Raw genomic sequence first — 12557 nt, 5'->3', positions numbered from 1 at the left:
GAAAATCTTTTGTATAACTTAAAACTCCTTCTGCTGAGATGTTACCTCAGATTTTTTTATGATCAGAATGTCAGCCTTCATCAGAACAACAGGGTCGTGTCTGTGTGGAAAAATACAAATCAGGTTGTAGTTTATACCACAGATGGACTGGAGAATTTAAATACCATTAAGATAAAATAGGAGCATTGCTTTTTGTCCATCTGTGTTGTTTTCTGACTCTGGACAGTTCTTGGCTCCAGTTTCCTCCTGCCTCTGATGACCTTTCTTAGGTGAAGAAGAAGAATATATTGTAGTAGTATAATAATAATAATAATAATAATATAAACTTAAATCAGACACTAATAACTTTACTATAACAGTTACAAAATAAATAATAACTGAACAAAAACAAGCTGAGATGAACCACATTAGAGTTTGGTAATGGTGACATTAGCAGAGTGCCCCTTTCCATGCATACAGGGAGAGAACACAAATGTCTTACAATAATTTTATGATAAATAAGATTGGTACTGGGGTGGAAAGCATCTACCTATGGCCCCTGTCCCCTTTTGGTAATTAATTTTACTGGTGTTTGGCACTTGTATATTAATTTTTCAGGTCTTTTGATGCAACATTACATCATTTCGCCTTTGATCAGACTCTTCTATTTAGGCCACAGCCACTGTGAATCACAACAAATGGAGGTACAGCTTATGTGACCTCCCCACTTTGAGTTTTCAAGGCGGCGTGAAACCGCTGACAAAGGTACAAAGGGTCCAGTAATTATGAGGTGAATCAGTTGATGGTGCATTAGTCACAAAGACTGCAAACTTATATAATGTGGTGGGAGAAAGTCTCAGTTTGTGATGACACATGGAAAATTAAAACAACAGCACAGACCCCCCACTTCTGATGACTAAGGCCTGCTTAACAGGTCACAATTCAAAGCACATTTCAAAATTTGCATATAAATAAAAACTTCACAAAACTTTCGCTGCTGTGGTAAACTAAACTGTCACGTTACATCATTCACATGTTTCAAGGCTTTGTGGGCATTGGATTTGTTAACTGAGAGCAGGCTAAAAAAAAAAAAAACAACAACAAAAAAAACATCCAATCATATTTTAAACACACAAAATACAGGAAGTGTGTGTTTTTTTTCTTTAGGATTAAGTGTTTTTAAGTGTTTTGAAATCTTTTTGGTTGAATGTTCTCAAGTAATACACAACTGATCATACATATAATAAATATTGTGTATGTAATTAATATGTTATAGGTCTGTTGTGTTACCTTAATAATAAACACTTGTTTCAATTTTAGTGAACCTCCCCGGAACGAAAGTTTTGATATGTTTGTTAGAGGTCGAATGCTGAATATGGTCACACAACCGGATGTAACCATTTGAGTCGTCCGGCAGCTGAGAGGCCGATTAGCAACAAAGCTAACGTAACCCACATAGTTAAAACCTTAATTTTTAAGTATTTATTTCACACTGGGATTTGGTAACTCCAAAGAATAGAGATGATTAAAGCAATATTGATTTTTAACAACCACGGGAAGCCGCGGCTGATCAGATTCTATCAGTATTTTGTAAGTATCTGAGGGTTTGCTGTTCAAAACATTAGTATTTTCGTATTTTGTTTGGCTAGCAGTCAACTATTACTTAGCTTCTGCATATCCATTCCCTCAACAAATGGTGCTAAACTCTTGACAGTTGTATTCTCAAATGTTTTACCATAGCGGAGTCAAAATTTAGATAAAACGTTAGCTAATGCTAGTGATGTAGCGGAACAAACCAAGTGCTTAGCCAGCCACTTTTTTGGTCTCAGTTCCCCTCTGTTCATGCAGACATTATGACATTTACCGTGTGTGCACATCCCGTCACACATTATCCATCAGGTATAGGTACGAATTGAAATCAGATAAAACACGTTACTCTAAGACTTTGTCCAAAAGCACACCCCTGATTTGCTTCTTGTCCATGCTAAATATTCTGTAGTCCCTGATGCTGGATTGCTGTTGTAGCTTAGAAGTGCACACATCTTTCAACCTTGAAGCGGAAGGCAAACATCAGGGCTCATTTTAAAAACCTTAATTTTCGTAACTTTTGTGCAATTAGATGCTGTTGAAATAGGACAGTTTGTGGCGATTGTAAGGTTAAAAAACTGAAGTAATTCAGTAGCCAGAGTTTAACATGAGCTCAGATACAGAGGCAGGGATGGGAAACTTTAATCAGGTGACACAAAGTCTAAGTTATTTCTTCTGCTCGGAAAGTCACTGTAGGCCAAATAATTATTTTGGTCACTCTTTCCTGTCATTTGCTTATGCAGGCAAGATGGCATTGTAAAAGTACATGGGAATTAATTTATAGTAAAATAAGCTTTTTATTGTAACTCTCAACTGAATAAATATCTGTATTGCGATTGTTACACTTTTTATTTGGTGAAAAGAGATATTTACAATTGAAATTACACAAGAAGTACACATAATTTAATTGGCATCAAAAGTGTCCTTGTTCTGTTGAGGACACCCACCTAGTTGAAACATCACATCGTGTCCGTCCAGCCTTTTGTTCCTTTCTTTTGGCTGCAGGTTCTGGGTCAGTCTTACTTTGTTCAGCAGTTTACATCACTTGTGTTCAGAACTTTGCAAAGTAGGTCTCATCCCATCGAGAGCTTCGACTAAACCTGAATCATACAGACTTTAACTCACAAATCATTTACAAACAGATATTTAATTACTTATACAAACAGATTCATTTGCGTACTGTCTTTACACTTTTTAGTGACAATAATACAAATCTTCTGAGTACTTATACAATCAGTAAACATTTTCAGGTTGGTACTGCTTGGTTGTATGTGGGTGAATGGGGGGTGGTTGGGTTGTATACATCAATTGAAGTGGGACCAATGGAAAATTAGGGAGAAAAATAGTATTTACTCGAAGTAAGTCAAGTTCTATCAGGTGCTCTGGCTTCCTCCCACAGTCCAAAGACATGTTGAGGTTAATTGGTGATTCTAAATTGTCCGTAGGTGTGAATGTGAGTGTGCTTGGTTGTCTGTCTCTCTGTGTAGCCCTGCGATAGACTAGTGACCTGTCCAGGGTGTCCCCTGCCTTCACCCTGAGTCAGCTGGGATAGGCTCCAGCCCCCTACAGCCCTACAAAGGATCAGGCGGTGTGTAGATGATGGATGGATGGATGGAAGTCCAGTTCTACGAGTACATGTGTCGCCCTTCAATGGGCTTCACGATTGGTTGTGTGGGGTAGCCATGGCCACCTCTTTGTTCTCAGTTACTTTGCTGATATGATGCCAGCATTTGTGGTAGTGTTCTTATAATATTCCTTTAGACCAATAAGTTAAAGGACTTTGTTAAACATGTTATAATGAAACATTGTCATTATCAAGGCTCTTATCTGAAACAGCTTTTTCTGGGATGTAATACAGGTTTGTAACTACTATCTGTGATTAGGATTATTTTACTGTACCTACTTTACTTCAGTGTTGCACTGCATTGCTAACTCAGTGTTAGAAACAAGCCAGACTTAAAAAAAATGACCTGCTTCCTCTTGAGTAGATTTATTAAAACACACAGTAACATTTCCAAGAATGGTCAGCACTCAGAGTCTGAAACATGTTTTCTTTAGGCGGAGGACATGCAACAGCAGATCATTCGGGAGACTTTCCATTTGGTATCTAAGAGAGATGACAACGTCTGCAACTTCTTGGAGGGTGGAAGGCAAGTATGCTCTAATTTAGTTTGAAAATTCTGACATGAAGAACAAAGCAGGTATTTACACCTTATGTATTCCTAGAAAAGACTCAGACTGTGCTTGAAAAACAGCAGAACTTGGTTTGTTTATGCTGTGTGTTTTTTACAGATCGCTGGCAGAGACTTAAAGGCAGACCTGTTATTTGAATTTTGATGTGTTATACCATTTTGATAAAACTATGAAGACTAGCGGCTGTAAACCCCGAGCCACCTTTGGGGGATTTCTCTGCATTGTTTTGTCACCACAGAAGCTGACTACACAAGAAATGAGGCAGCAGCTGTCAGCAGATGCAGTAGCACACTGTTAACCATTAGATGGAGGCAGACACACAAAAGTCTTGGCCACAACGTTCAATTCTGTGCTTTAGACTGACCTCGCAGTTCATTTTATTATAACAGGCAGTGGCGGCTGGTGAAAATTTTTGGTGGGGGGGGACGGGAGACGCAGTCTGCAAATGACCTTTGATTTTAAATCTGAAATTCGAATATGAGTAGCATCAGGCACAACTAATTACAGGAATGCAAATTGTCTAACTTTGCAGGATATGTTAATAATAATCTAATTAAACATTATTAAGACTTACCAGAACTAAATTTCAAAACCATTCATCAAACTTTTATCAATATTTACAGGATCTTTAAAAATTCAAAACACACAACATAAATAATGAAAAAGACACTATTCAGGGCTCCAGATGAACCCTTTCAATGGTAGCACCGGTACGACCAACTTCCTCATTTTGTCACACCTCCCACCTTGTCACAGACAAAACATATGACTTGCTTAACATTTTCTTAGCAATAAACGCTACAATTTACTGATGCTCCCTAAACACCCCACATTGCAGGCTGCGGTACATGCTGTTGGTAGCTTTGTGTGCTCTGACAGGTGTGCAACCAAAAGTGACTTTAAAAATAAAAAGCTAGGGCGTTCCAATGTCAGATTTGTGAGAGATGAAACAGAGTTACATGTATTGTTATATGTATATGTACACGTGGTCTTTTCTATGAGTGGAAAAACAGCGAATCCAGATGCTCTCTGTTTTTCACAAGAAGACCTCATTTTGAAGCGTAAATACTGCAGTTAAAGATCTACTTTCCACTGCTGTGGTTAACACAGCAGCTTCCTGTGCCAGTTACAGCGACACTAGAACAGCTTCATGATCATCATGCTCATCAGTTCACACACTCAAAAAAAGGTTGCAAATGCAGTCTGGAGCAATTTGAAAGAAAAAAAAAAAGGCTTTTCTCTCTTTTATGCTCAGCAAACTTCTCTGTTACTTTTTGGATGAAGTCACTCATCTCTGTGACCAGCCTTTTCTCCACTGGCAGCATGGCCAATGGCATAAGCCATCACAACAGTAGCTGTCATCTAGTAGAAGAGCGACAGGAAAGGCCGTGTGACGGCGTCAGACAGCACAGTCGTAAGAACGGCAAAGGACAGTTTTGATATCCAGTCACAGAAGACAAAAGCAAATACAGACAAAATTAATTGGCTTACAGCAAAAGTGGACGGTTCTGGGACGCACTGAGCTGCGCCCTGTAAGAAAATCTGCAGCTGCCAATCAGAGCCCAAGCCAAGATCACATGATCACAAAAAGTTTTCGAGCATCCAGGAAGTGTAAAATTTGTAAACATGCAGTAAAGACTAATTTTAAATCTCTTAATAATACAAAGAATATGAACATTATTATTAATATTATTATTATTTTGTTCTGATTAATTCAAATTTAATATTGTGTTTGAGAACTACTTTTTATCTGATCATTAGTAGTGTTGCGGTGCCTCTGCGCCCCGTATTGATCAGCTGCCACTGATAACAGGTCTTAATTTGGTTGCCTCAGTACATCTGTCATTTTTTTCTGACTCAACATAAAGTTAGACCTGAACTATCTGTTTAAGTAGCATTTCTATGTGCTTTCAGTCTCATTGGTGGCTCCGACTACAAGCTGATTTATCGACACTACGCCACCCTCTACTTTGTCTTCTGTGTGGACTCGTCTGAAAGCGAGCTCGGCATCCTGGATCTTATTCAGGTCAGCTGCTGCTTTGTTTAAATGTTCTGTAGAAACAGCTAATGATTCATTTTTCAAGTGGAATCACATATATCTGTCACACAACACCCTCTGTTTTCTCTTACAATCGTTAAAGCTTGAAAATTAGACACTCTAACCTCATACTTGGGCTGCCACGACACAAGCTGCTTGTCACTGGTCAGTTTTGGAGGCAGTTTTGACCTTCTGCCTCCTGACTGGTTTTAATGCTGATGATCTAGAAAATGAAACTTATTCCGCTGCTGATTTCAGATAAACTCTGCTTGGGTAAGATCAAAACTCTGTTATCGCAAATACAGGCTGTACAGACCTGTTACCACATGAAGAACTGATATACTCACGTGTTGTTTTTTTTATAAGAACTGAACTCTGGCTTCACATCTTTATTGTCCTGTACTTGTACAAAGTGTGATCTGTAATTGTCTTCACTGTACTCCCTGATTCATCAGACTTATAAGGAGAGACTGAGTAAAATAGAAAGTAATCCAAATCCTTGAGTCGATCCAGCATTTGTTATCCTAATCTCAAAATATTTCTTTCTGACGAGATCATTGTCTTTATTGTAGGTGTTTGTGGAAACGCTGGATAAATGTTTTGAAAATGTCTGCGAACTGGACCTTATATTCCACATGGACAAGGTGAGTGAGGAATAGGGGGGCTTTTTCCGTTACCAGGTTTATTCAAGTGTTTTTTTCTGCACACTGCTGCTGTGTACAACGGCAAAGATGTGTCAGATAATGACTGATGAATGACAGTAATTTTCCAAGCAAGAAGTCAAGATGTTCTCTGGCTTCCGCTTCTCAAATCGGGGACATTCTGCTTTCCGTTGTCATATAAGAAAGCAAAATGAATATCTTTGGGTTTTTGAGTGCGAGTCCTGAAAAAAATTTATAACACTTTTTATTGTTTTTTTGGCTGTTTAAACCATTTTATAGATTAACCAATCAATAGACAAAAAATTGTCAGCTTAATTGATAATGACGATAATAAGTAGTAGAAGTCCTCAAACTGTGTATGCCACAATGTCTAAAAGAGCAGCCTGATCATTTTTGGTAAAAGTTGCGACGGTAGTGGTATTAGTTCAGGCCTAGTGACATCTGGATGTCATTTTAAACATGGAGCATGTCTGAACTGCATGCAATTGCATTTTTGCACGACTATTGCATTATTACACAATGCACAAGATTTCAATATACTGATGTAGGATGTTGTTACGTACACTACACAATACAAGTGAGTACCCCAATGTGCCATATCTCACACTAAAATATAGCTCCATCACCTGACATGTATTACATTGCTTCAAAGTGGAACAGTGAGGTATTTGCTCCTATGTAAAATTAAAAAATAACCAATTACATTTGCGATATTAAAAACACAGGCCCCACAGTAGGAAGTCCATGCAACAAAAGTCAGTACATTTTTCATTCATCCCCTCAGCATGGAGGATATCAGTGTTGCACAAATTTTTGGAGAGATGTTGCACCATCCCTGAGAGACTATTATTTTCAGCTTCTCTCAGCCCTTCTCTGTTTTATTGGATTCAAGCCATTTGACATGCTTGGCCAGGTCATATTTTAAAATTTTTCGTCGTTAGAAACTAGTGTGTAGTTTTGGCAGCATGGTTTAGGAATGTTTGTCTTCTATCAAGCTTCTGCCGACTGGGAGTCATCTTGTCAGCCAGTATTTTGGTATAACTACTGGCATACATAGTGTCATCAATTAATTTTATCTCAGCATCTTTTGAACTCATGCAGCCCCAAATCATCACCAACATCTGTGCTTCACTGTCAGAACTATAAAGTTATTGTTTATGGTCCTGATGAGGTTCATACCAAACAAGCTGGACATCTGAGCCGAAAAAAAACAAAGAATGTGCTCCAAATATTTATCAGGCGTTTCATGCATTTTAGCAAGTGAGCGTTTCTTCTTGTATGCCATCTATTAAGGTTCATGTTATTCAATGTCCTTCGCTCTGTTTGAGCTGTCACAGGACCTCCAATTTCCTTTGATAACCCTGTGCTGAGAGTAAAGTTCTTTTCTGTCTGTTGTGCTAAATTGTACAAATAGAGCACTGTCCGTGGGGTCATGAGACCCTGTGTTTTCAGTGTATTTTTTTGATTAGAGAAAATGCTGTACCTGTCAATGTAGAAATAATGCAATTAAAAAGAGGTGAAGTAATTTAAAATCACTTGACGTTTAAGTGATTATGCACAGGGGTGTGGTGACTTGTCTTGTATAACGTATATTGGGCAAAACAATAGTCTGTAAAAGATGCCTAATTCCAGTAAAAGCTGCCAGTGTGACTGCAATGAAGAATAAGCAATTGCCACAGTTATAGCATGAGAAAAAAAACAAAACATACTCATGGTCATCGAGCAAATTGTAATTTTAAAAAATCCGAACCCTCTGACCTCATGCATTGCACCTGATATCGCGCGTGGATGTGCATGGGGCAAATAATCCACGTGTACAGGGGCTCTCTCAGTGTCTGAGGTGGTTATGCATGAATGAATCCGTGAGGAATGTTAACATAAAAGTAACCTTTGTCTGAATGACCCAATCTCATTACTTTCACAGATTGAGCAATGTTAAGTAACCCAAGTCTAAAAATAGATTCGCGTCCTAAAATTACCTACTGGAATATCGACCCTCTCCAGTGTCAGAACAGCCTGCGCCGTAGCTTTTAACTTGCAGTACAGCTGTCCATAAATATTTGAATGTGATGTAAATGTGCTGTCAGTGTAGAGTCAACACTTGTGCTTGTTGCTTGACAATAAGACTAACAAACAGAATACTTTTACTGTGTAAGAAGCTGCAAGAAGTGGTGATATAACTGATGTAGCAAAGTTTTTTTTTTTGCCATAACTTTTAAAATAATTTTTCTACAAGTAAATCAGTTTGGCAAAGCTTTTTCAAAAGTGCATTCATTTTGTTTTTATATCCTATAAAATATACTGTGTATTTCAAATGTACAGCACTGCATTTGAAACTGAGCTCCTGATGTCATCATTCAGTCGTGTCATGAAAGCCCTCCTTCTCTTGATATTTTACTTTTGAAATGAGAAAATCATCTGCAGACAGCTGTTTTAAAGAGAGCTGTTTTTTCAAGGACTCGTGAAATGTTCAAGGTATCATCTCATAAAGATGATTTATTTTTTAAAATTGCATTTAAACTTTTGGAGTGAAGCTCTGTATTCTTCAGGTTAGAACCAGACCCTGCTTTTTTTCTTTTTTCTTTTTTTTCCAAGTGTTGCTGGAAGCTAATCAGACACATCCACAGCCATCTTGATTGAATTTTCCCAGCAGGAAATTGATGTCATGTGGTGCAGTGGGGTTTGGCCTGAGGAATGTTCCCAAGATGAAACTTGGAAATACTTCTACTAGAAAGAAAGCCCTTTAGTCTTAGAGAGCTCCGTTAGCTGGACAACACCCACCTGGATAGCATCGTAAAATGGTCATTTATTGACATATGCACGGTGTTGAAACAGACTATATAATGCAGATAGAATTAAGTTCAATTTGGGTCTGTAATAGAAGACAGTTTCATGTTTCCTCACATGCTTCAAGCCCACAGGAATTTAGCGATCTAAACTTTCGTGAAACAGAGCCATGAGTGAAAGCTGCTGTATTAACCACTGTGCTGTGCTCTCTCTGCAGGTCCATTATATCTTGCAGGAGGTGGTGATGGGAGGCATGGTGCTGGAGACCAACATGAATGAGATCGTTGCTCAGGTGGAAGTGCAGAACCGCATGGAGAAGTCAGAGGTCAGACCTTTTCTACCCACATCAAAGACCACTTTAGCCATTTTAGCTCATAAACTACCACTTGTGCAAACTTCCCAGTAGTGGGGATCATTTTTTCTAAATGTAACATGTGTGATACATGTGATATGTTTCATTCACCTCCCCAGAACATCCTAGACCCTTTTCACTGTACTTTTAAAAGCAGACTTCAAGCTCATATCTTAGTCAAAAGTTTGTTTAGCAATTCAAACAGGTGGTTTGAGTTGATGTTGCATCCACTGATGCCTCATTTGTTAAAGAAACAGCCAACCAATCAGAGCCTTGTAGGAATAGGAGCATCACTTTCTGACACAACTACCTAGCTACATTCCTGAAAATTAGGAACAAGGTGGCGCTCTGGTAGCTCAACCGGATAAGATGGCTCCCCATGTACAAGGGCTGTAATCCCTGATGCAGTGGCCGCGGTTCAAGGCCAGCCAGCGGCTCATTTGCTGCATGTCCTTTCCCCGCTCTTCTTCCTATGTTTCCCTGTCTCTTCTCACTATCCTGTGCAATAAAGGCGAAAAGCCCAAGAAAATAATTAAAAAAACAAGAAGATTAAGAACAAGCATTAATACAAACATATGACACAGCTGTTTTTTTAATGATACAACTCGTAAGGTCCTTCATGCATTCTTCTGCCTTGTTGCATCCATGTATTTATCAAACACAACCGCTGTTTTTCAGACAAAAGGTTTTATGCAACTAATATTTCGTAGCACTTCCCAAGACTTGTACACAGATGAGACATTCACAGGTTCAAACGTTTGTTGAAAACCTACCTGAAGTACCAACAGTCAGAACTACTTTAAATGAAAGAAGATGATACCACATGCACTTGACTCCATTTCAATTCACTTGGATATTGGACTTACTGATAACCAAACCCATGACCTGGATGACTGAGAATCTTCACAGACATGTTGCTACACATGTCAAACTGGAAAGACCATCACTTAACAGAGGTGGAGTTCTCAGGCAACACCTGTCACCTGTTTACAGTTCACTCCTAAGATCTCTCCCCAGGAAGATGAAACTGCATTCACACCGAGCCACAAAAGACCCCAACGAAGCCCATTGTGGCAGAGAGAGTCCTAACGACTCACATAATGAGTTGGAGGTGCAACAAACCCCCCAGTTGAACCTGAAACTCAAGTGTTAATGACTCCTAAAGAATGTAAGTATCTGGAACTCCCAACTAGTCAGTCAGAACTGATGAAGCCTCTTGGATGAGAGGTGAAACGTCTTCAAGAAACTCAAGCAAGTCCAGTTGCTTAAACTACGAGAATAACCATGACCTGGATGACTGAGAATCTTCACAGACAAACCAAGGACCCCTAGCAGTAAAGCAAAACCCTACTCTAGCAGATTGGGATCAAAAGACTCTAGACTAGGACTGAGTGGACCTCTACTCTACTTTTAGGTCCAAAATCTGCAGATTCCCCCTTTAAATCGGCATATTTCCCTTATGTATGAACACATTCACTGCATTCATGAATAAAGCGGTTATCAGTCTCTGTCTCAGGAGTTTACCCCATATGTCATCACAACAGCTTTAAGGATGATGCGATATCTTAAAGATTCCAGCAGAAGCTTTAAAGGCTGTTTTTCCATGTTTACTCTGTGCAGGGAGGTCTGTCGGCAGCCCCTGCCCGCGCCGTCTCTGCCGTGAAGAACATGAACCTGCCCGAGATTCCCCGCAACATCAACATCGGAGACATCAATATCAAAGTGCCGAGCCTCTCCCCGTTCTGAGTGGCATTCCCGCTGAGCTCTGCAGGGCTGGTGCACTACTGATGCAGTCCTCCTCCACCCAGCTCTGTGGTTGATACTGAGAACACTGTTTTTGCTTTATATAAATGTACAACAGAACCACAGCAGCTGGCTGTCCTCTTCATTCTTATCTCACAGGTATGGGACATAAGCTGTGGATTATTTTTGAGTTCTGCTGTATACATGTTACAGAGTACTCCAGTTAAACAATTTGCACAATAATGTAAAGTTCAATTCTATAAAGCATCAAGAGTAACATGATTATCTATATATTTTCTGCTTTTCTGTCTGTTTTTTTTTTTTTTAATGTCTCTAGTTTGATTTCCTAACTCTTTGCAAAAGACAAATGAACTGTCATGGCCCAGTGTGTATTTTCCTGCACAACTACCCCAAATCTCTGAGGTTCATCGGCGGTTGTTCTGAATAAGTTTTGAAAACATTCCCTCCTGTCTGGAGTCAGTTTTTGGACTCTGTTCAGCTCGCTGTAATGTGATTCCTTGGCTTCTGTTTTTGGCTATAATTACTCAAACACTGGCTTGGTTCTTGTCGCAATTAATTTTTCCTTCTCTGTAATATATTTAGTCTCTGACATCTTTGTGATTTGTGAATAATATTATTGTTCTCCCGAGGGCAGATTGTGCAGAAAATGTAAATGCTGTTTAGTTCAAGCCAAGTTTTAATGTGCTGTGATAGGATCTTGCCAACATCTGTTCAGAGAAGCAACAAACTACAATTAGTTTGGCCTTCTTTGAATTCTTTGAGTGTTTGTATAAAGTGTATTTGTGTCTTATTGACTGTATGTAGTGGTCAGATATGATTAAATTCAGACTCTGTTGGTAGAGTTTTATCATGAAATCCTGTCAAGACTTTTATGAAAGGAGATGTGTCCTGGTGTCAAAGACATTCCTTTGCCAAGGTAAATTAAATAAAGTATATATCAGCATGGCTGTGCTTTCTTCAACTCAATGACAAACTTGCTGCTTGTCAGAAGGTAAGCTGAGTCACTGTGACTGTGGTCAACCGGCATCGTGTGAAACTTTCATCAGAATGGTCAGAACACTCTGTACCTCTGGGAATCAGAGTTCTTACTGCTCCACCACAATGCTGTCTTGTTGATATAGCCGCATTCTTTCAGTCCCCCTTCCACCTAATGTAGGGATTTTGGGGGATTGGGAAGCTGTTCCCTCCCTACGTC

The 12557-nt window shown here is 39.2% G+C and overlaps 1 protein-coding gene across 1 annotated transcript; it reads left to right on the top strand.

The window, feature by feature from the left end:
- The first annotated feature begins 1370 nt into the window (after window positions 1-1370).
- On the top strand, window positions 1371-12307 carry ap3s2 (adaptor related protein complex 3 subunit sigma 2). The gene is made up of 6 exons (XM_008284874.1): window positions 1371-1569; window positions 3625-3716; window positions 5674-5785; window positions 6370-6441; window positions 9464-9571; window positions 11219-12307. The coding sequence occupies exons 1-6, from the start codon at window positions 1501-1503 to the stop codon at window positions 11342-11344; spliced, it is 579 nt and encodes a 192-aa protein (XP_008283096.1). The 5' UTR covers window positions 1371-1500; the 3' UTR covers window positions 11345-12307.
- Window positions 12308-12557: the final 250 nt, after the last annotated feature.

This window comes from Stegastes partitus, unplaced genomic scaffold (assembly GCF_000690725.1).
Source record: "Stegastes partitus isolate 25-593 unplaced genomic scaffold, Stegastes_partitus-1.0.2 Scaffold377, whole genome shotgun sequence".
Lineage (NCBI taxonomy): Eukaryota > Metazoa > Chordata > Actinopteri > Pomacentridae > Stegastes > Stegastes partitus.
This window is presented reverse-complemented; position numbering and strand designations above follow the sequence as displayed.

Excerpts from the sequence above, each read along its gene's own strand:
- ap3s2 (XM_008284874.1), top strand. The coding sequence starts at position 1,501 with ATGATTAAAGCAATATTGATTTTTAACAACCACGGGAAGCCGCGGCTG. Across the intron at positions 5,786-6,369 it reads GCATCCTGGATCTTATTCAG|GTGTTTGTGGAAACGCTGGA; the intron begins GTCAGCTGCTGC and ends TCTTTATTGTAG. Across the intron at positions 9,572-11,218 it reads ACCGCATGGAGAAGTCAGAG|GGAGGTCTGTCGGCAGCCCC; the intron begins GTCAGACCTTTT and ends TACTCTGTGCAG.